Raw genomic sequence first — 21407 nt, forward strand, 5'->3', positions numbered from 1 at the left:
ATTACAGGCATGTCTGCAGCGAGACAGCAATACTGTGTCTAAAATTACACTATTTCTCTGATCAAAAAACAAACACAATTATCCAAGAGCAACACTGTGTTAGATTTGAGCAAATACACATCAACAAATGTCCCATTCAGCTGGAGGAGCACAGGGATTTACAGGGATTTGAGTTATTTTCCAGGATAAACTGTAAAGCAAATGAAGTAGATTATTAAATAAGTACAAATGTTGTTTGTGTGAGTAAAAAGTCAAAAAAAGTTTGTTAAATACGTTTAGAAATGCTGAAATAAATGAGCAAATAAGGAAACAGAACACTGCCGCCGCGTCCCCATGCAGTAATATGGTGTATCAGCGATCTCACAGGGGGACGATATGGCCAGCTAAAGATTCTCTGTTAAAGCAGGGCAGTGATTCACTAAACTGATCTGAGTCTTCAGTGCAGACTGATGTGTGTCTTCTGTGATCAATCAATGAATACTCACAGAGCTCTTCTGCAGTTTCTCACAGCTGCTATCAGTCTCCGTCTTCCCACATCTGATGTGTTGAATTTATTAGAGTCTAACTCATCCAGCGGCTCCTCTGACATCTCAATCATGTAGGAGATTGTTGAGCAGTGAGCAGGAGTGAGTTCCTCCTCTGAGTGTTTGTCTGATTTCACAAACTCCTGAATCTCTCTGGCCAGAGTCTGATCTTTCACCTCCAGCAGACAGAGGAACAGATTGATGGATCTTTCAGCTGAGAGATGTTTACCTCTCTTGATCTCGTCTTTAATGTACTGTGTGATTCTCCTGATGTTCTCTGAGCTCTCCTCCGTGTGTGTCAGCAGATTCTGGAAGAGTCTCTGATTGGAATCCAGTGAGACGCCCAGCAGAAACCGCAAGAACAGATCCAGATGACCATTACTACTCCAGACAGCTTTAACTACTGCTGAACTGAGCAGATCATACAGAGACTTCTCAGAGCTGGACTGTAGATATTGATTATATGAATATTCACTGTCATAAATCACCCTCAGCGGTTCTCTGTTCTCTGTTAAATGGCAGTAAAACACAAAGAAAGCAGCCAGAAACTCCTGAAAGCTGAGATGGATGAAGCTGTAGACTTTCCTCTGATAAATCACAGATTCCTCCTTGAAGATCTCAGTGCAGATCCCAGAATACACTGAGGCGTTAGTGACGTCTATGCTGCTCTCAATCAGGTCCTCCTCATAGAACATCACATTGCCCTTCATCAGCTGTCTGAAAGCCACTTCAGCAAGTTTGAGGATCACTCCTCTGTTGGACTGCAGGAGTTTCTCAGGATCTCTCTCTTCATACTTCTGCTTCCTCATGTTGATCTGAATCAGCAGGAAGTGGATGTACATCTCAGTCAGAGTTTGAGGGATTTCTGCACTCACATCTTCTTCCAGGAGCTTCTGAAGCACAGTGGAGGAGATCCAGCAGAAGACGGGTATGTGGCACATGATCTGGAGGCTTCTTGCTCTTCTGATGTGGGATATGATTCTGCTGGCTTGATGCTCGTCGCTGATTCTCTTCCTGAAATATTCCTCCTTCTGAGGCTCAGTGAATCCCTGAATTTCTGTCAGACGCTTGATGTATCTGGAGGGGATCTGATGGGCTGCTGCTGGTCTGGAGGTGATCCAGATGAGAGCAGAGGGAAGCAGATCTCCTTTCAGGAGGCTCCACATCAACACAGCCACTGATGAAGATTCAGTCACAGCACAAACTTTCTCCTCATCTGAAAAGTTGAGTGTGATTCTGCTTTCATCCAGACCATCAAAGATGAACACAACTCTACACTGCTCATAAATCTTGGGCTCCAGATCTTCAAGTTCAGGATGAAAGTCCAGCAGAAGTCTGTGAAGACTGTACTGATGATCTCTGATCAAGTTCAGCTCTCGAAATGGAAGCACAAACATGAAATCTACATCCTGATGGTCTTTTCCCTCGGCCCAGTCCAGAATGAACTTCTGCACAGAGACGGTTTTCCCGATTCCAGCGATGCCTTTAGTGAGAACAGTCTTGATCTGGGCTTTCTCCTTCTTGATCTTCTCCTCATGTCCTGCTCCAGCTGAGGCTTTAAAGATGTCATTGCAGTAGACTGGAGTGTGTTGTGAGGGTTTTGTTCTGGCTCTTTTCTCCATCTGCAAAACCTCATGTTCTTCATTCACTCCTTCACTCTCTCCTTCTATGATGTAGAGCTGTGTGTAGATCCTGTTCAGGAGGGTTTGAGTCTCTCCATGGTTGATTCCCTCAAATAATCTCTCATACTTGTTCTTCATGCTGGTTTTGTGCTGCTCTTTGACTCTCTGAAGTTCATCATGTTCTGGTTGGAGTGAATCCTGCTGCAGGTCTCCAGTCTGATCATCTCTATCCACACTGCAGGAACAACAACAACACAAAGATTCAATGAGTGCACCCCATCGTTATGCCTCATGGCTCAAAAAAGATGTAAAAAAAAAAAAAGGGGTGGGGGGGACATCCAAGAAAGCCAACTTTATAGAACACAATTGATTAAAGAGACTCTTTGTAACATATTAAGTATAATAAAAAATGTCCTGATGAATACTGAAATACAGTTCATGTGTGGGCAATAATGTACAACACTAAATACCTTTGGGCAGATGATGGTGTTTTCTCACTGAGTTCTGGTGGCTTATGCATCGACCAGTCACTCTTCAGAGACACAGAGCTGGACACACATGATCCTGATCTCACACTGAACACACCAGAGGAAAAGTAGCATCACAACCTCAAGGTGTTTTTTAATGTGTAAGATAAATAATGAGTAAAATTTCAGATCAATATAGCTATCAGATCATTTATTATACTCTTCTGAAAATGTAAATCCCAGTCCAACACTCCCACGTGTGTGCCTCTGCATTCAAAGTTTTTGATTGAAGTCAACATTTATATTAAATATATTTATGTGGAGTTTACTCACAGCTCTGTGCATTCTCCTGTCACGTTTTTTTTTTCTTCTCTTTTTACATTTTTTGCTAATTCTACAGCAGAATTTATGCAGAATGATTTTGGAAAGTATCGTAATATTGTAACTAAATCATAATCATATTGTAACTAAAAACTTAATATATGAAATCAAAATAAAAACTTTTAAAGTCTTATTTAGGTTTACAATGCTAATCCATTTAGATCCACATAAATATAAAATATGACTGTACAAACTATTGTAAATAAATCACATGAACATTTTTTATATTAGTCAATAACATTACTAAAATTAATTTATAAACTGAATATCATAAATTTACTCACATTTACGCTAGTAAATAAATAAGACTCAGTGGTGGGCTAAAAACCTGCATATTTCTGTACACAGTACTATTAACAAAAACATATGATACGTTTTTTTATACCAAGTTTTTACGTAAATATAAATAAATCACAAGGCGCAAGAGGTGAACAGTGTGATTAGTTGCTTTTTTTCAGATCAGTGCAAATGTAATTTTCATGTTTTGTGTTAAAATAGCACATCCGTTTGCACCACTTTGTGGACTCATAGGTGTTACGGTCTATAAAGGAGGTGTGTTAAGGCTATTGTGAAGAACTGAAATAGACCGCACCATTGAGCACAGATCAAGCTGTCTGTAATCTAGAATGATCTAAACACATTTGCTGAAGCTGTAAAATGAAGCTTTGTCCATCATTTGATCAGGCAATAGCAACACAAATAAGTGCATTGTTGTTGGTCTTTGTTCTTCAGTGAAAGTGTTGAAATAATGGTGTGTAAACAGAGTCAATACCTGTGTTTCTCTGAGAGAGAGTTCTTTACTCGCTCCTCTGCCATACTGCAGCTAAAACACCAACGCAGACATTAGCAGAGCTTTGAGGAAACAATCATACACACACACACAGGTTTAACCCTGATCTGACATCCCAGTTGTTTCACATTTGATTTAAGGTAAATACATGTTATATAGAGTTTATCAAGAGAACTTCAGGTTCAGCCAATTGTTGATTTAGTGAGAGGCTCTTTGAGGATCTCTACGTAAGAGGCTATTTGGTTAATGAGTTACTCTGACGGTCAAAGGTTAAATGCAGTGTTGTTTAAGGATCGTCAGCTTGTTGTTTTCAGCAGCTTTTCTTCCTGTTCAACTGAAGGTCGTGACTCTGAATGTTTAGAGTTATATTTAATGCTGAATTATTGGAAACTATTGAGTCAGTCTGATATAGAAGAGAACAAACACTGTAAAGGGATTAAAAATAAAGCTTTTAGACACATGTTTAAATGAGCGTGTTTGACTCAGTGTTTAATCTGTGTTTGAGGATTTGATCTTCAGGTTCAGACATTTAAATCACACTCACACATATAAACCCTTCATCATCTCCACAAATCAGCGTAATGTAGAAGTGTTAAACTCACATGCAGAAGTACAGACGCTCTTGTGCAGCAGGAACACAATCTGAGCTCTTTCACTCTTTCACTTCACTAAAACACACCTGTGTGATCTACAGGTAGATCCTGAAATATTACTGGCTCCACTGAGTGACACTTACATGAATATTCATGAGATTCTCCTGACTGTGGGCGTGTCCTCGAGACAACACACAAACCACTGGAGCTGAAGATATCTGTGCAGTTTCTCTGAGCACGAGTGTGTTGAAGGAATATAAAAAAGTATAATATAGTATATATATATATATATATATATATATATATATATATATATATATATATATATATATATATATATATAGTTTAACATAATATATATGGAGGTATATGAGAATAGAGAAAAAGGTATTTGAAATTAAAATCCAAGAGGTCTCTGAAAAATATTTAAAGCAGTATTGGACTAATAAAATAAGATTACAGATGGAAATGGAAAAGAGTTCACCCCTTACATATCTCTCTGATGAATTATTACTTTCTATCAGATGCTGTTCAATAATATAAGTGTGTTTATACATTAGATTAATCAGGACTGAAGCCAAAACAGTTTTAAATTTAGCTGAAATGTTCATTCATTCATTTTCTTTTTCGCCCTAGTCCCTGATTTTTATCAAGGGTCACCACAGCGGTATGAACCGTCTACTTACCGGAGCAACTAGAGGAAACCTACGCCAACACTGGAAGAACATGCAAACTCCACACAGAAACACCAACTGACCCAGCTAATGCTCGAGCCAGTTACCTTCTAGCTGTGAGGCGACTGTGGTATCCACTGAGCCACCGTGTCTCCCTAGTCCTTGCAGTTTGTATATTGTTTATTGTTTGCAGCTCCTCATTTGAGTTTAACTGTATTATCTGTCTATTAGTGAAGGTGTTTGGTGATCACTCTCCTATTTAATCAATATATCTGTTAATCTGTCTTTATTCACATAGATTATAATACATAGTTAAGGCAGTGTGTTTATTGATGCTGTGGTTGTATATAGAGTAGTCAGTGTTTGAAATGGTTGTAAAAGCTTGTCTAAATTGTCGTAAGATGAGAACAGGACAGCTTTAATTAAATGTTTTGATTATATAATGATCACTCATTTACAGATGTTTGACGCCCTTTTTTGTCGTCATTTCTCAAAATGTTCAGAACAATACGATAATAAGTCAGTGTGAGTTTTCTGCTTGTTAAAGTAGAGTAAAACAGAAACACAGCTCATTTTCCTCTAGTCATCCTTTAACCAGCTGATGAGACATGCACTGTTTTAAATGGCTTTTATTTCCTTTATTAAGAAAGGATTCTGTAGATATCTGAACACAACTTCTGGGAAAACATAATGTTTCATTAAACTATTGCTGTGGGAAGAAAACAAATATGCAAAAAGGCTTTTTCTAATATAAATGTTATTATATATGATTTATCCTTGATATTTAGATCTGCAGGAGAACAAGATTCATGATTATTCATCTTTTTGATTATTTATCCCTCTTGATAAGATAAAATAGTTTTGTAAAAAACACAATAAATGAATCTGAATATATTATTTAAATGCACGGATGTCGTGTGCAGAGGTAAACTGGGTTCATTTAGGGTTTATAGTAACACTTATGATATTTTCCTTATCAAGATATTCTTCATTATTAAAATAATATTTTATTCTTTTTAATGCTTGTGAACGACTAAACCACAATCTGTGGAGACACTTTTAGATGTAGTGAGAAGACTATTGTTTTTTTTTTTGTGTCTAGTGTTCTTTGCAATTGTATATTGTTTTTTTTAGTTTCTAGTGTTCTTTGTCATGCAAAAACATATATATTGTTTCACAGTCGATATAACAACAGACTAATATTAGTGAATCAATTATTTGATAATGAAGGAACATTATTTACACTTACAGAATTTATCACAAGATACACAATTCCTCCATTACAGGAGTTTACGATAGTGACTGGGGCAATACCTGCTGGTCTACACATGCTGTACAAAAGCAGTGTATGTACATCAGCACTTTCTGTTTGTCCTCCTAAACCTGACCAGACCTCAATCAGTATCTGTTTCTCTGGATTTAAGCTTCTGACTTCATAAAGTTTATACCATTAAAAAAATGTCTGTGTAAAACTGATATTGAGTCTGAATGCTGTTTTTGTGAAAGCTTTAATGAAGTTATTTTTACATTGATTCTGTTTTTGCCAATATACTCCACTTTTTTGGATTAATGTTGAAGCTTTTATTGCTCATTAAATTTTAACATCATTTTCCTTATATTATGAACATGTGATTTTGGGTTTTTATGTTGAGCATCGCTCTTTAAAAGATGCTGGTTATAGTATAAACTTTATTATAATATTATGTAAACTTCACATACATAAATACAAGTTTAGGAAAAGCAAAACCTCTCTTCATGATGCTAGAAAAAGAGATTCAAATGAATATAAAAGTGATTTCTAAGTCTAAAAATAGAAAGCAAGTAAAACAGTCAACATACGATCTTCCTGTAACATATGTGCATAAAAATGTGTGTTTATGTGCATTTCCTGTAGTAAAAGCGCACTTAATAACTCTTGGTGATAACTAAAATTAGAAAAATGTGTGTAATATATTTGTATGTAATTTAATAATCATATACCCTCTCCTCTGTTGATTTTGTTGTGTAAGAAAACTACATGCTGGTTCTTGTTAATAAAAAAATAGTGTTGTGGTAAAAGCAGTGTGTGTGTGTGTGTGCGTGTGTGTGTGCGAGAAGGTTCCAGAATACACAGCCAGTCTTGAACAGAGAGCTTGAGTTCAGTCTTTCTGCTCATCAGGTCGGTCATAACTCTACACTCAGTGTCTGAATCTTCCTCAGCACATCAGCTTTCACATCGCTATAACTGATGCGTTTTAGAAACATAGCTATAACAGTCAGAGAAACATTTGCTGATCTCCATGATGGTGAGTTCAAATTAAATATTTTTAATAAAAAATATATAAACCTCTGTTCATTGTCAAATATTCTTACAGAAATGAAGTCTAACTGTAATCAGTGAAGCTGCTAATGCTGTTATTTAATTGAGTTGTTTAATCCTCTGTTTTAATTCAGTTGGTTTGGTGTGAGGCTGTGTCTGTAGTTTTATTTCTTCCTTCAATTTCTTATTCCTTCAGTGATTGTGCTTGTTAACAGCAGGTGTTCAACAGCAGGTGTCTGAATTCACTTATTTGTGGTCATTCACTCTGTCCAGTGGACTGAACTAATTGACTAGTTTAAGGGCCAGGTGAATGAGGGTGTGGCGAGATCAGACACTCTGATTAGTTTCTTAAAAACAGGGGTTTTCTACAAAGGAAGATACCTGTTACTCTGTATGACAAGGAGGCAAATCAGCTTCTAACGCCGAGAGGGTTATTTTACCTTTATCTAACTCTAGAATTTTAACACTTTACTCTGAATTACCACAACACTTGAAATTTAACACCAATGAATTTGCTGTGTATATTCAAGATAGTGAAATCATCCAAAAGCTGGTGGACTGGGGAGTTTCTCCAATTCTCCCACTGAGAAGAAGATATCATCCAGGAACAACTGTGGCTGATGGAACAAGGTTTATGGAAATTTCCAAAAGAAGTTATGAGTCTTCCTTACAATGTAAAGTTTGATACAGAGGAAGGACCAAAATATTTTAGAGTCATACATGATCAGCAGATAAAAACATGCAGATTATGTGGAAGTGCTGAGCATGAAAAAAAAGACTGCCCACAATTTGTGTGTAGAGAATGTCTGGAGCAGGGGCATTTTGCGCGGGACTGTAAAGCCCCACGGTGCCAAGGCTGCAAAAAGACAATATTGTGGTGCAGATGTGAATCGGATGAGGAAGAGACTGGAGTTATGGAAACAAATAAACAAATGGAGAAATCAAGCAATGAAGAACGGGAAGAGGAAGTACAGGAATTACCACCGGATGATTTGAATGAACAAGAAGAGGAGCAGGCCATGAGTGAAGAGGATGAAGGAGATACAGCAGAGACTGAGACACAACATCTAATGAAAGACGATGGACAGGACATGGAAGAAGAACAAGGAGCAGCAGGTGAAAATACAGAAAGCAGAATTAAGGAAGAGGTAAGCGATGATGATGATAATGAAGAAATAAATATTGGGACTAAAGACAGAACAATAGACAGCATAAACAGAAGACGCAGAAAAACTGTACAATTAAATATTCAGCAAGTGCTTAAGAAACAGAAATTACGAAAGGAAGCAAAAGCAAAACTAAAAACTGACAGAACTGATCTAAGATTTTAGATCATAAAAAAGACCACAAATGATTGATGATTTGTTTCATTTGGATTTTCTTGTGTTTGGATGGCTTGTTTTCTTTTATATTTCTAATGAACAACTTATGTTTGGTTTCAATTAATGTAAGAGGGCTGTCATCCAAAGTGAAGTTTGAAAATGTAATTGCTTTAACAGAAAAATGTGATGTTATATGTATACAAGAGACTGGATGGAATGAAAACATTGTTAATGATTTAAAAAAATGTTGGGATGGGGAAATATTGTATAATAATGACCCAAATAAGAAAAAAGGCATGGCAATATTAATTAGAAGGGGAATAGGATATACATTTGATGTTTTATTTAAAGATAATTATGGAAGGATTTTAACTATTAAAATTATGAATAAGGATGAAGAAATAACAATATGTAACATACATGCTCCAAATGAAGACTTGGAAAGAGTTACTTTTTTTAAAGATCTAAGTGTTTTAATGAGTGGATGGAATAATGTTATTGTTTTAGGAGATTTTAATACTGTTTTAGAAAGAATAGATGTAGATGATCATATGGTGTATAGAGCAGATGTTGGAAGAAGAGAACTGAAAAATATGATTGAAAAACATAAATATGTAGATGTATGGAGAGAGAGAAATAGAGCCAAAAAAGAATACTCAAGAAGGCAGTGGGTGAATACAGTTTTAAAACAAAGCAGATTAGACTATGTTTTATGTACAAGAAATTTAGAATCTTTTATTTCAAATATTTTTTACAAGATTTTTAGCTGTAGTGACCATGATTTTCTGTATGTAATGATGGATTTCAGTGGAGTTGAAAGAGGACCAGGTGTATGGGTGTTTAATACAGAGCTTTTAAAGAATGATTTTTATAAAATTGAAATGGAAAACATTATTATTAATAGTGTAAATGATGAGTTATATGAGGAAGAAATAAGTGTGTGGTGGGACAATGTAAAATTAGAGGCCAAAAGATTTTCAATAGAATGTTCAAAGAAAATGCAGAAAGCCAAAAGAGCTAAAGAAAGACAATTAAACAAAGAATGGGAGAATGAAATGGAAAAGATAACAGAAGGAAATATGGATATTAGGAGAATAGTGATATTAGAAGAGAAACTGAAAAAACTAGAAGAGGAAAAATGTATGGGAGCTAGAATAAGAAGTAAGATGAAAAATACAGTGGAAGGAGAAAGAAGTACAAAGTTCTTTTATGATCTAGAAAAAACACGACAAAAAGCAGATTTGATAAAGAATGTCTCAACAAAAGAGAAAACTGTCAAAGATAAAGAAAGTATTTTAAGAATCGTTAAAGATTTCTATAAAACTTTGTTTAAAGCAAAAGGAGTTCATGAAGAAGATAAGGATTTTTTATTAAATCAAATAAAGGTTAAAGTGAAGAGGATAAAAAACTGTGTGATAGTGATATAACTGAAGATGAGGTCAATGAAGCTATAACACAATTAAGTAATGGGAAAAGCCCTGGTTTAGATGGTTTGTCATCCGAATTTTATAAGACTTTTAAAGATGTTTTAATTCCAATTTTAAAAGATCTTTTTATTGCTATTTTTAAAAAAGGACAGTTGAGTGAGAGTATGAAGAAAGGAATGATTAAAATAATTTATAAAAATAAAGGTGATAAAGATGATTTGCAAAATTATAGACCTTTAAGTATGCTTAATACAGATTATAAAATATTAGCAAAGATTTTAGCAAACAGACTTAAAAAGGTAGTTCCCACTGTTATTACTACTAACCAGGCTTATGGTGTTATAGGTAGAGATATAGCAGACACAGTAACAAGCATCAGAGATTTAATCTGGTACATAAAATAAAAAAATGATGAAGGATTTTTATTCAGCATAGATCTAGAAAAGGCTTTTGATAGAGTTGAGCATAGCTATTTATTTGACATAATACAGAAATTTGGCTTTGGTGAGAATTTTATTAAGTGGATAAAATGTTTTTATACAGATATTTTTAGTTGTTTTAAAATAAATGGATTTTTAACCGACTACATTGAGATTTCTAGATCTATAAGACAAGGATGTCCTTTATCAGCGTTATTATACACATTAGTTGCTGAACCATTAGGCTTAGCTATAAATGGAGAAAAGGAAATTAAAGGGTTTAAAATAGAAATCAATAGAACAGAACAGAAGATTTTTCAGTATGCTGATGATACCACTCTATTTTTAAAAGATTTTAAAAGTGTTGGAAAAGCTATGGAAATATTTGATAAATATTGTCGAGGATCGGGAGCAAAAGTAAATAAAGAAAAAACTGAATATATGAAGATGGGAAAAGTAGACGTTCCACAAGGAAATTGGGAATATAAAGAACAAAAAAATTACATAAAGATCTTAGGCATTACACTGGGATATGATGAAATTAAAACTAGAGAAATAATTTGGGATGAACTTATAAATAAAATGGAAAAAAGATTATGTTTTTGGAAACAGAGAGTGTTGTTTTTAAAAGGAAAAGTACTGGTATTAAATTCTCTTTTTCTATCTAAGATGTGGTATGTTTTAAGTGTTGTTAGTCTACCTACGTGGGTGTATAAGAAAATAAAAACTATGATTTTAAAGTTTTTATGGGATGATAAACCATCTAAAATTGCATATAACACTATCATTGGAAAGGTGGATGAGGGAGGACTAGGACTTATAGATCCATGGATAAGAATGAAAAGCATGAGAATTAAAACATTAAAAAAGTTTTTAAAAGAAGACAATATTCCATGGAAAAGCATAATGAGTTATTTTATTAATAAATGTGGACAAATAAGAGATGATTTCTTATGGATGGCATTTAAAGACCGCATGATAGAAAATATTCCTGAGTTTTATAAAGAGTTGTTGAGAACATGGAAATGCTTTTATAATAATATACAAACTGAGATTGAAGGGAGAAAACTTTATTTACAGCAACCCCTATTTTTAAATTAGAACAATAAAAGCAAAAAGCAAATGTTTTATGAGAACTGGTATGCAGTGGGTTTTAGACAAGTAAAAGACATTTTATATGAAATAAAACCTGGGTTTTTACCGACTCAAGCAATAATAGATACACTGGAGGAAATAGATGATGTAGATGATAAAGAAAAAATTGAAGATCAATACAAGAAGTCAAGATTAGCATTACCAGATCACTGGATCAAAACTATTGAAGAGAATGAAAAAGAAACTGAAAATAGAAAAATAAAAGTTTTTTTAAAAATGGATGAAGATAAAATTAGTATCAATGATTGTCCTATCAAGATGTTTTATACATGTTTGTGTAACACTGTGTTTAAAAAACCTAAATCAAGAGAATTTTGGGAAAAGTTATTTGAAAACTTTGATACTTCAAACATATGGAAAAATGTAAGATCAATTTTAAAAAGTCCAGCATTGGAAAACTTTGATTTTATGTTAAGACACAACTGCATAATGACAGAGATCATCTTTAAAAAGATTGGGGTATCACAAGATGATTTGTGTAAAGTGTGTTTGGAAAAAAAGGAAGGTGTGTTACACCTATTTTAAATTGTAAAAAGTTGAGTGATTTTATGAAGATGTTGAAAACAATGGTGTGTAATTTTCTGTATGATGAAAACATTATTTTAGAAGAATGGGATACACTGTTTTTATTTGGTTTTAATGGGAAAACAAAAAATAAGTTTGCTCTTAATTATATGTTGACTCTTGCAAGATTTACAATATGGAAAAGAAGAAATATTATGAAACAAAAGAAAAAAGAAATTCCATTGGTTTTGTTGTATAAACAGATTGTGACTGAGGAAATAATGGTTATATATGACTATTGCAAAATGTATGAAAAGATGGACATTTTTGAAAAATGTATTACAAAAAATAATCCATATATTGTACAAACTTGGACTGGTTTTGAAGTTTTCTTACCTGGAGATTTTTAAATATTTTATCTTTTAAATATTTGTATGTATAAATGTCAAGATTGTTGATGATGTATTTTTTAATAAAGAAAAAAAAAAAAAAAAGCTCGAATCTGCTCAGGAGCAAGTGTCTTTCCCACGATTAGATTGCAGCATCTTAACAAAGTCTGCACTGGAAGTCTCTCTTTGCCATTGCTCCTTTTAGCAAGAGCACCCTATTGAAACAGGAACAGTAAAGATTCACAATTAGAGTAGTAATACTCTATAACTGGATTTGAATATAATAACAACAACAATGTGGTGTCTGCTGTGATGGAATCAGTAACTTTCACTCTTTTGTGAAATAACAGTTACCTTGTAATCAGGTTTAAATGCATTGCAGCTGGCTGCCGTTAGGAGAAGACTTCAAATGCCTTGAGTAGGGCTCAAATAGAGACAGAACTGTGGTTGACAGGAAGGTGGGAGTGCTTCCTAAGCTGGTATTAAGGAGCTCTTTTTCTTTGTGGAGGAGCTCCAGCAAGGCATGGCTAAATTGAATTGATTTCCCAGTGCTGTTGTGCTACTTGAAACAAGTTGGTGTCGAAACTGCTCAGGGAAAGCAGCTTTGAAAGGTAGCGTGGCCGAGCGGTCTAAGGCGCTGGATTAAGGCTCCAGTCTCTTCGGGGGCGTGGGTTCGAATCCCACCGCTGCCAGGCAGACCTTTTAGGATGCTTGAGAATGACCTCTCTGCTTGAGCAAACAGACTTGCGAAGAGATACTGCATGCTTCCGCTCACATCCAAATGTAGACTCCTTGGCCAAAGTTGAAGGGCTTCACTAGGAAGCTCTGCGTCCTCTCTGCTGTTCTGCTTCCGTAAAAATTGGGCAGAAAAGGGACCACTGCATGAATTCATCGAGGGTAGCGTGGCCGAGGGGTCTAAGGCGCTGGATTTAGGCTCCAGTCTCTTCGGGGGCGTGGGTTGAATCCGCTGCCAGATTTGGTTTTAAACACGGCCAAACTGCTTGAGTGTGTGAGCGTTCGCAGTGAACGCTGGAAGTGACAGAGTAAATTTAAGTCGTCAACTAGTCAGTATAATGTGTTCTTTGAAACTCACGGCAGACTCGGTGTGACAGCAACACATCCCCAAGCTCGAATCTGCTCAGGAGCAAGTGTCTTTCCCACAATTAGATTGCAGCATCTTAACAAAGTCTGCACTGGAAGTCTCTCTTTGCCATTGCTCCTTTTAGCAAGAGCACCCTATTGAAACAGGAACAGTAAAGATTCACAATTAGAGTAGTAATACTCTATAACTGGATTTGAATATAATAACAACAACAATGTGGGGTCTGCTTTGATGGAATCAGTAACTTTCACTCTTTTGTGAAATAACAGTTACCTTGTAATCAGGTTTAAATGCATCGCAGCTGGCTGCCGTTAGGAGAAGACTTCAAATGCCTTGAGTAGGGCTCAAATAGAGACAGAACTGTGGTTGACAGGAAGGTGGGAGTGCTTCCTAAGCTGGTATTAAGGAGGTCTCTTTCTTTGTGGAGGAGCTCCAGCTAGGCATGGCTAAATTGAACTGATTTCCCAGAGCTGTTGCGCTACTTGAAACAAGTTGGTGTCGAAACTGCTCAGGGAAAGCAGCTTTGTAAGGTAGCGTGGCCGAGCGGTCTAAGGCGCTGGATTAAGGCTCCAGTCTCTTCGGTGTCGTGGGTTCGAATCCCACCGCTGCCAGGCAGTCCTTTTAGGATGCTTGAGAATGACCTCTCTGCTTGAGCAAACAGACTTGCGAAGAGATACTGCATGCTTCCGCTCACATCCAAATGTAGACTCCTTGGCCAAAGTTGAAGGGCTTCACTAGGAAGCTCTGCGTCCTCTCTGCTGTTCTGCTTCGGTAAAATTGGGCAGAAAAGGGACCACTGCATGAATTCATCGAGGGTAGCGTGGCCGAGGGGTCTAAGGCGCTGGATTTAGACTCCAGTCTCTTCGGGGGCGTGGGTTCGAATCCCACCGCTGCCAGATGTGGTTTTAAACACGACCAAACTGCTTGAGTGTGTGAGCGTTCGCAGTGAACGCTGGAAGTGACAGAGTAAATTTAAGTCGTCAACTAGTCAGTATAATGTGTTCTTTGAAACTCACGGCAGACTCGTTGGTGTGACAGCAACACATCCCCAAGCTCGAATCTGCTCAGGAGCAAGTGTCTTTCCCACAATTAGATTGCAGCATCTTAACAAAGTCTGCACTGGAAGTCTCTCTTTGCCATTGCTCCTTTTAGCAAGAGCACCCTATTGAAACAGGAACAGTAAAGATTCACAATTAGAGTAGTAATACTCTATAACTGGATTTGAATATAATAACAACAACAATGTGGGGTCTGCTGTGATGGAATCAGTAACTGTCACTCTTTTGTGAAATAACAGTTACCTTGTAATCAGGTTTAAATGCATCGCAGCTGGCTGCCGTTAGGAGAAGACTTCAAATGCCTTGAGTAGGGCTCAAATAGAGACAGAACTGTGGTTGACAGGAAGGTGGGAGTGCTTCCTAAGCTGGTATTAAAGGGTCACGAAACACCAAAACACATTTTTTGAGCTATTGACAGTCGTATATGTGTCCCACACTGCTAAAAACACTATTAGGACACCTATATTTCACTAAAAAGTGTAAATTGGTTGTTTTTGCGTTATTTCAAGCAAATTCGTACTTCCTGTTTGAAACGAATTTTTGAAGCTGCGTCACGGCCATGACATAATAGCGTTGTATTCCAGCGTGCAGACTGGGCGTCTGTGCCAGAGTGTGCCTTATTACGTCTTACAGTGTGATGCATTAATGCATGAGTAAGCCTTGGTTCAAACCAATCAGCGCGCTCTATTGTGCAACTTCATTAATATTCATTAGTGTCACCGTCTTTACACCACAGAGACGCCACGTTGTGTTGGCAAAACAAGCGTGAAGTGTTGCTTTTAAATTTTGCTGCAGTTAAGTTTCGTTTTCATTTTCTCTCTGTGAGAGCTCAGTCTCACGTGTGGATTAACAGTGTACGCGACGCGCGACAACAATAACTTACGTGTCTAAGGGGGATTATTGTTTACCTGAGAGCTGTTCTCATCTGCAAACGCTGAGATCCGGATTCCGGATGTTAGTCTTCTCTTCAGACGCGGCTCTAGTTGCTGGTGATTGACCTGTCTCTACAGATTTGGTAAGTGAGCGACCAGTGCTCTTTGTTTATTCAGTTTGTTCGTATCGAATTAAGTTAACTATTGCACTGAGGGCAAACATGTTAGCACCGCATTTTGTGACCGGAATAACACACGCGGCTTTCTGACGTTACCTGCCGTGTGCGTCTAAGTTTCCGGGAAATGCGGAGTTTTTTTTCTCTCATTCGCCGTGCGGTATCAAACATTGCATGAAAAATACACGCTTAGAGCAGATCCTCGAATCAAATATCGCGTTTGTCGCGAGGGACATGAATGAATTCCCTGAATGAAAGAGCCAAACTGCAGTTAAAGTCCACCAGTTAATAATTTGGCAAATAATTCCACTACAGATGTCCATGTAGGTTAAACACCATCTCTTTCTCCTGTGTGTGTATTTTGACTGAAACTCGCGCGTACCCAAATAGACACTCCCACACCCTCCCACTTTAGTTCCTCCGACACTCCCCCCTAAACAGAGCTGGACACCCCCACTTTTCTGACTTTTTCCAAAGTGGAGGTGTGAAAACACCCTGCTGAAACGAGGGGGTTTCATGGCCCTTTAAGGAGGTCTCTTTCTTTGTGGAGGAGCTCCAGCTAGGCATGGCTAAATTGAACTGATTTCCCAGAGCTGTTGCGCTACTTGAAACAAGTTGGTGTCGAAACTGCTCAGGGAAAGCAGCTTTGTAAGGTAGCGTGGCCGAGCGGTCTAAGGCGCTGGATTAAGGCTCCAGTCTCTTTGGGGCCGTGGGTTCGAATCCCACCGCTGCCAGGCAGTCCTTTTAGGATGCTTGAGAATGACCTCTCTGCTTGAGCAAACAGACTTGCGAAGAGATACTGCATGCTTCCGCTCACATCCAAATGTAGACTCCTTGGCCAAAGTTGAAGGGCTTCACTAGGAAGCTCTGCGTCCTCTCTGCTGTTCTGCTTCCGTAAAATTGGGCAGAAAAGGGACCACTGCATGAATTCATCGAGGGTAGCGTGGCCGAGGGGTCTAAGGCGCTGGAATTAGGCTCCAATCTCTTCGGGGGCGTGGGTTCGAATCCCACCGCTGCCAGATGTGGTTTTAAACACGGCCAAACTGCTTGAGTGTGTGAGCGTTCGCAGTGAACGCTGGAAGTGAAAGAGTAAATTTAAGTCGTCAACTAGTCAGTATAATTTGTTCTTTGAAACTCACGGCAGACTCGTTGGTGTGACAGCAACACATCCCCAAGCTCGAATCTGCTCAGGAGCAAGTGTCTTTCCCACAATTAGATTGCAGCATCTTAACAAAGTCTGCACTGGAAGTCTCTCTTTGCCATTGCTCCTTTTAGCAAGAGCACCCTATTGAAACAGGAACAGTAAAGATTCACAATTAGAGTAGTAATACTCTATAACTGGATTTGAATATAATAACAACAACAATGTGGGGTCTGCTGTGATGGAATCAGTAACTTTCACTCTTTTGTGAAATAACAGTTACCTTGTAATCAGGTGCTTAAATGCATCGCAGCTGGCTGTCGTAAGGAGAACACTTTAAATGCCTTGAGGTGTGCTCAAATAGAGACAGAACTGTGGTTGACAGGAAGGCGGGAGTGCTTCCTAAGCTGGTATTAAGGAGGTCTCTTTCTTTGTGGAGGAGCTCCAGCTAGGCATGGCTAAATTGAACTGATTTCCCAGAGCTGTTGCGCTACTTGAAACAAGTTGGTGTCGAAACTGCTCAGGGAAAGCAGCTTTGTAAGGTAGTGTGGCCGAGCGGTCTAAGGCGCTGGATTAAGGCTCCAGTCTCTTCGGGGGCGTGGGTTCGAATCCCACCGCTGCCAGGCAGTCCTTTTAGGATGCTTGAGAATGACTTCTCTGCTTGAGCAAACAGACTTGCGAAGAGATACTGCATGCTTCCGCTCACATCCAAATGTAGACTCCTTGGCCAAAGTGGAAGGGCTTTACTAGGAAGCTCTGCGTCCTCTCTGCTGTTCTGCTTCCGTAAAATTGGGCAGAAAAGGGACCACTGCATGACTTCATCGAGGGTAGCGTGGCCGAGGGGTCTAAGGCGCTGGAATTAGGCTCCAGTCTCTTCGGGGGCGTGGGTTCGAATCCCACCGCTGCCAGATGTGGTTTTAAACACGGCCAAACTGCTTGAGTGTGTGAGCGTTCGCAGTGAACGCTGGAAGTGAGAGAGTAAATTTAAGTCGTCAACTAGTCAGTATAATGTGTTCTTTGAAACTCACGGCAGACTCAGTGTGACAGCAACACATCCCCAAGCTCGAATCTGCTCAGGAGCAAGTGTCTTTCCCACAATTAGATTGCAGCATCTTAACAAAGTCTGCACTGGAAGTCTCTCTTTGCCATTGCTCCTTTTAGCAAGAGCACCCTATTGAAACAGGAACAGTAAAGATTCACAATTAGAGTAGTAATACTCTATAACTGGATTTGAATATAATAACAACAACAATGTGGGGTCTGCTGTGATGGAATCAGTAACTTTCACTCTTTTGTGAAATAACAGTTACCTTGTAATCAGGTTTAAATGCATCGCAGCTGGCTGCCGTTAGGAGAAGACTTCAAATGCCTTGAGTAGGGCTCAAATAGAGACAGAACTGTGGTTGACAGGAAGGTGGGAATGCCTCCTAAGCTGGTATTAAGGAGGTCTCTTTCTTTGTGGAGGAGCTCCAGCTAGGCATGGCTAAATTGAACTGATTTCCCAGAGCTGTTGCGCTACTTGAAACAAGTTGGTGTCGAAACTGCTCAGGGAAAGCAGCTTTGTAAGGTAGCGTGGCCGAGTGGTCTAAGGCGCTGGATTAAGGCTCCAGTCTCTTCGGGGGCGTGGGTTCGAATCCCACCGCTGCCAGGCTGTCCTTTTAGGATGCTTGAGAATGACCTCTCTGCTTGAGCAAACAGACTTGCGAAGAGATACTGCATGCTTCCGCTCACATCCAAATGTAGACTCCTTGGCCAAAGTTGAAGGGCTTCACTAGGAAGCTCTGCGTCCTCTCTGCTGTTCTGCTTCCGTAAAATTGGGCAGAAAAGGGACCACTGCATGAATTCATCGAGGGTAGCGTGGCCGAGGGGTCTAAGGCGCTGGAATTAGGCTCCAGTCTCTTCGGGGGCGTGGGTTCGAATCCCACCGCTGCCAGATGTGGTTTTAAACACGGCCAAACTGCTTGAGTGTGTGAGCGTTCGCAGTGAACGCTGGAAGTGAGAGAGTAAATTTAAGTCGTCAACTAGTCAGTATAATGTGTTCTTTGAAACTCACGGCAGACTCGGTGTGACAGCAACACATCCCCAAGCTCGAATCTGCTCAGGAGCAAGTGTCTTTCCCACAATTAGATTGCAGCATCTTAACAAAGTCTGCACTGGAAGTCTCTCTTTGCCATTGCTCCTTTTAGCAAGAGCACCCTATTGAAACAGGAACAGTAAAGATTCACAATTAGAGTAGTAATACTCTATAACTGGATTTGAATATAATAACAACAACAATGTGGGGTCTGCTGTGATGGAATCAGTAACTTTCACTCTTTTGTGAAATAACAGTTACCTTGTAATCAGGTTTAAATGCATCGCAGCTGGCTGCCGTTAGGAGAAGACTTCAAATGCCTTGAGTAGGGCTCAAATAGAGACAGAACTGTGGTTGACAGGAAGGTGGGAGTGCTTCCTAAGCTGGTATTAAGGAGGTCTCTTTCTTTGTGGAGGAGCTCCAGCTAGGCATGGCTAAATTGAACTGATTTCCCAGAGCTGTTGCGCTACTTGAAACAAGTTGGTGTCGAAACTGCTCAGGGAAAGCAGCTTTGTAAGGTAGTGTGGCCGAGCGGTCTAAGGCGCTGGATTAAGGCTCCAGTCTCTTCGGGGGTGTGGATTCGAATCCCACCGCTGCCAGGCAGTCCTTTTAGGATGCTTGAGAATGACTTCTCTGCTTGAGCAAACAGACTTGCGAAGAGATACTGCATGCTTCCGCTCACATCCAAATGTAGACTCCTTGGCCAAAGTGGAAGGGCTTTACTAGGAAGCTCTGCGTCCTCTCTGCTGTTCTGCTTCCGTAAAATTGGGCAGAAAAGGGACCACTGCATGACTTCATCGAGGGTAGCGTGGCCGAGGGGTCTAAGGCGCTGGAATTAGGCTCCAGTCTCTTCGGGGGCGTGGGTTCGAATCCCACCGCTGCCAGATGTGGTTTTAAACACGGCCAAACTGCTTGAGTGTGTGAGCGTTCGCAGTGAACGCTGGAAGTGAAAGACTAAATTTAAGTCGTCAACTAGTCAGTATAATTTGTTCTTTGAAACTCACGGCAGACTCGTTGGTGTGACAGCAACACATCCCCAAGCTCGAATCTGCTCAGGAGCAAGTGTCTTTCCCACAATTAGATTGCAGTATCTTAACAAAGTCTGCACTGGAAGTCTCTCTTTGCCATTGCTCCTTTTAGCAAGAGCACCCTATTGAAACAGGAACAGTAAAGATTCACAATTAGAGTAGTAATACTCTATAACTGGATTTGAATATAATAACAACAACAATGTGGGGTCTGCTGTGATGGAATCAGTAACTTTCACTCTTTTGTGAAATAACAGTTACCTTGTAATCAGGTTTAAATGCATTGCAGCTGGCTGCCGTTAGGAGAAGACTTCAAATGCCTTGAGTAGGGCTCAAATAGAGACAGAACTGTGGTTGACAGGAAGGTGGGAGTGCTTCCTAAGCTGGTATTAAGGAGCTCTTTTTCTTTGTGGAGGAGCTCCAGCAAGGCATGGCTAAATTGAATTGATTTCCCAGTGCTGTTGTGCTACTTGAAACAAGTTGGTGTCGAAACTGCTCAGGGAAAGCAGCTTTGTAAGGTAGTGTGGCCGAGCGGTCTAAGGCGCTGGAATAAGGCTCCAGTCTCTTCGGGGGCGTGGGTTCGAATCCCACCGATGCCAGGCAGCCCTTTTAGGATGCTTGAGAATGACCTCTCTGCTTGAGCAAACAGACTTGCGAAGAGATACTGCATGCTTCCGCTCACATCCAAATGTAGACTCCTTGGCCAAAGTTGAAGGGCTTCACTAGGAAGCTCTGCGTCCTCTCTGCTGTTCTGCTTCCGTAAAATTGGGCAGAAAAGGGACCACTGCATGAATTCATCGAGGGTAGCGTGACCGAGGGGTCTAAGGCGCTGGATTTAGGCTCCAGTCTCTTCGGGGGCGTGGGTTCGAATCCCACCGCTGCCAGATGTGGTTTTAAACACGGCCAAACTGCTTGAGTGTGTGAGCGTTCGCAGTGAACGCTGGAAGTGAGAGAGTAAATTTAAGTCGTCAACTAGTCAGTATAATGTGTTCTTTGAAACTCACGGCAGACTCGGTGTGACAGCAACACATCCCCAAGCTCGAATCTGCTCAGGAGCAAGTGTCTTTCCCACAATTAGATTGCAGCATCTTAACAAAGTCTGCACTGGAAGTCTCTCTTTGCCATTGCTCCTTTTAGCAAGAGCACCCTATTGAAACAGGAACAGTAAAGATTCACAATTAGAGTAGTAATACTCTATAACTGGATTTGAATATAATAACAACAACAATGTGGGGTCTGCTGTGATGGAATCAGTAACTTTCACTCTTTTGTGAAATAACAGTTACCTTGTAATCAGGTTTAAATGCATCGCAGCTGGCTGCCGTTAGGAGAAGACTTCAAATGCCTTGAGTAGGGCTCAAATAGAGACAGAACTGTGGTTGACAGGAAG

At 39.2% G+C, this 21407-nt stretch overlaps 2 protein-coding genes, 13 non-coding genes and 1 pseudogene across 19 annotated transcripts in view; 14 read left to right on the top strand and 2 right to left on the bottom strand.

Annotated features, from left to right (window-relative positions):
* Positions 1-21407, bottom strand: part of znf1069 (zinc finger protein 1069) — a 616019-nt gene that overhangs the window by 355017 nt on the left and 239595 nt on the right. The window lies entirely within an intron of this gene.
* The window catches only part of LOC110439389 (NACHT, LRR and PYD domains-containing protein 3), a 440964-nt gene that overhangs the window by 11141 nt on the left and 408416 nt on the right, over positions 1-21407 (bottom strand). For 2 of the 3 annotated variants that reach the window (XM_073948208.1, XM_068220799.2), the window contains exons 1-4: positions 4387-4467; positions 3767-3817; positions 2617-2721; positions 486-2381 (exon numbers count right to left, since the gene is read on the bottom strand). In XM_073948208.1, the coding sequence (XP_073804309.1) occupies positions 486-2381; positions 2617-2721; positions 3767-3810 (2045 nt within the window). In that variant the 5' untranslated portion in view covers positions 3811-3817; positions 4387-4467. Of the gene's footprint in view, positions 1-485; positions 2382-2616; positions 2722-3766; positions 3818-4386; positions 4468-21407 lie in introns of those variants that run through there. The other variant, XM_073948207.1, reaches the window with a different exon arrangement.
* LOC108183309 (uncharacterized) overlaps positions 8283-21407 on the top strand; it is a 29370-nt pseudogene continuing 16245 nt past the window's right edge.
* On the top strand, positions 13177-13258 carry trnal-aag (transfer RNA leucine (anticodon AAG)). Its single transcript has one exon. It is a non-coding gene; the product is annotated as a tRNA-Leu (tRNA).
* On the top strand, positions 14198-14279 carry trnal-aag (transfer RNA leucine (anticodon AAG)). The gene has a single exon. It is a non-coding gene; the product is annotated as a tRNA-Leu (tRNA).
* On the top strand, positions 14483-14564 carry trnal-uag (transfer RNA leucine (anticodon UAG)). Its single transcript has one exon. It is a non-coding gene; the product is annotated as a tRNA-Leu (tRNA).
* trnal-aag (transfer RNA leucine (anticodon AAG)) lies at positions 16427-16508 on the top strand. The gene has a single exon. It is a non-coding gene; the product is annotated as a tRNA-Leu (tRNA).
* trnal-uag (transfer RNA leucine (anticodon UAG)) lies at positions 16712-16793 on the top strand. Its single transcript has one exon. It is a non-coding gene; the product is annotated as a tRNA-Leu (tRNA).
* Positions 17457-17538, top strand: trnal-aag (transfer RNA leucine (anticodon AAG)). Its single transcript has one exon. It is a non-coding gene; the product is annotated as a tRNA-Leu (tRNA).
* trnal-uag (transfer RNA leucine (anticodon UAG)) lies at positions 17742-17823 on the top strand. Its single transcript has one exon. It is a non-coding gene; the product is annotated as a tRNA-Leu (tRNA).
* On the top strand, positions 18482-18563 carry trnal-aag (transfer RNA leucine (anticodon AAG)). Its single transcript has one exon. It is a non-coding gene; the product is annotated as a tRNA-Leu (tRNA).
* trnal-uag (transfer RNA leucine (anticodon UAG)) lies at positions 18767-18848 on the top strand. Its single transcript has one exon. It is a non-coding gene; the product is annotated as a tRNA-Leu (tRNA).
* trnal-aag (transfer RNA leucine (anticodon AAG)) lies at positions 19507-19588 on the top strand. The gene has a single exon. It is a non-coding gene; the product is annotated as a tRNA-Leu (tRNA).
* Positions 19792-19873, top strand: trnal-uag (transfer RNA leucine (anticodon UAG)). The gene has a single exon. It is a non-coding gene; the product is annotated as a tRNA-Leu (tRNA).
* trnal-aag (transfer RNA leucine (anticodon AAG)) lies at positions 20535-20616 on the top strand. The gene has a single exon. It is a non-coding gene; the product is annotated as a tRNA-Leu (tRNA).
* Positions 20820-20901, top strand: trnal-uag (transfer RNA leucine (anticodon UAG)). The gene has a single exon. It is a non-coding gene; the product is annotated as a tRNA-Leu (tRNA).

Source organism: Danio rerio, chromosome 4 (assembly GCF_049306965.1).
Source record: "Danio rerio strain Tuebingen ecotype United States chromosome 4, GRCz12tu, whole genome shotgun sequence".
Taxonomy (NCBI): domain Eukaryota; kingdom Metazoa; phylum Chordata; class Actinopteri; order Cypriniformes; family Danionidae; genus Danio; species Danio rerio.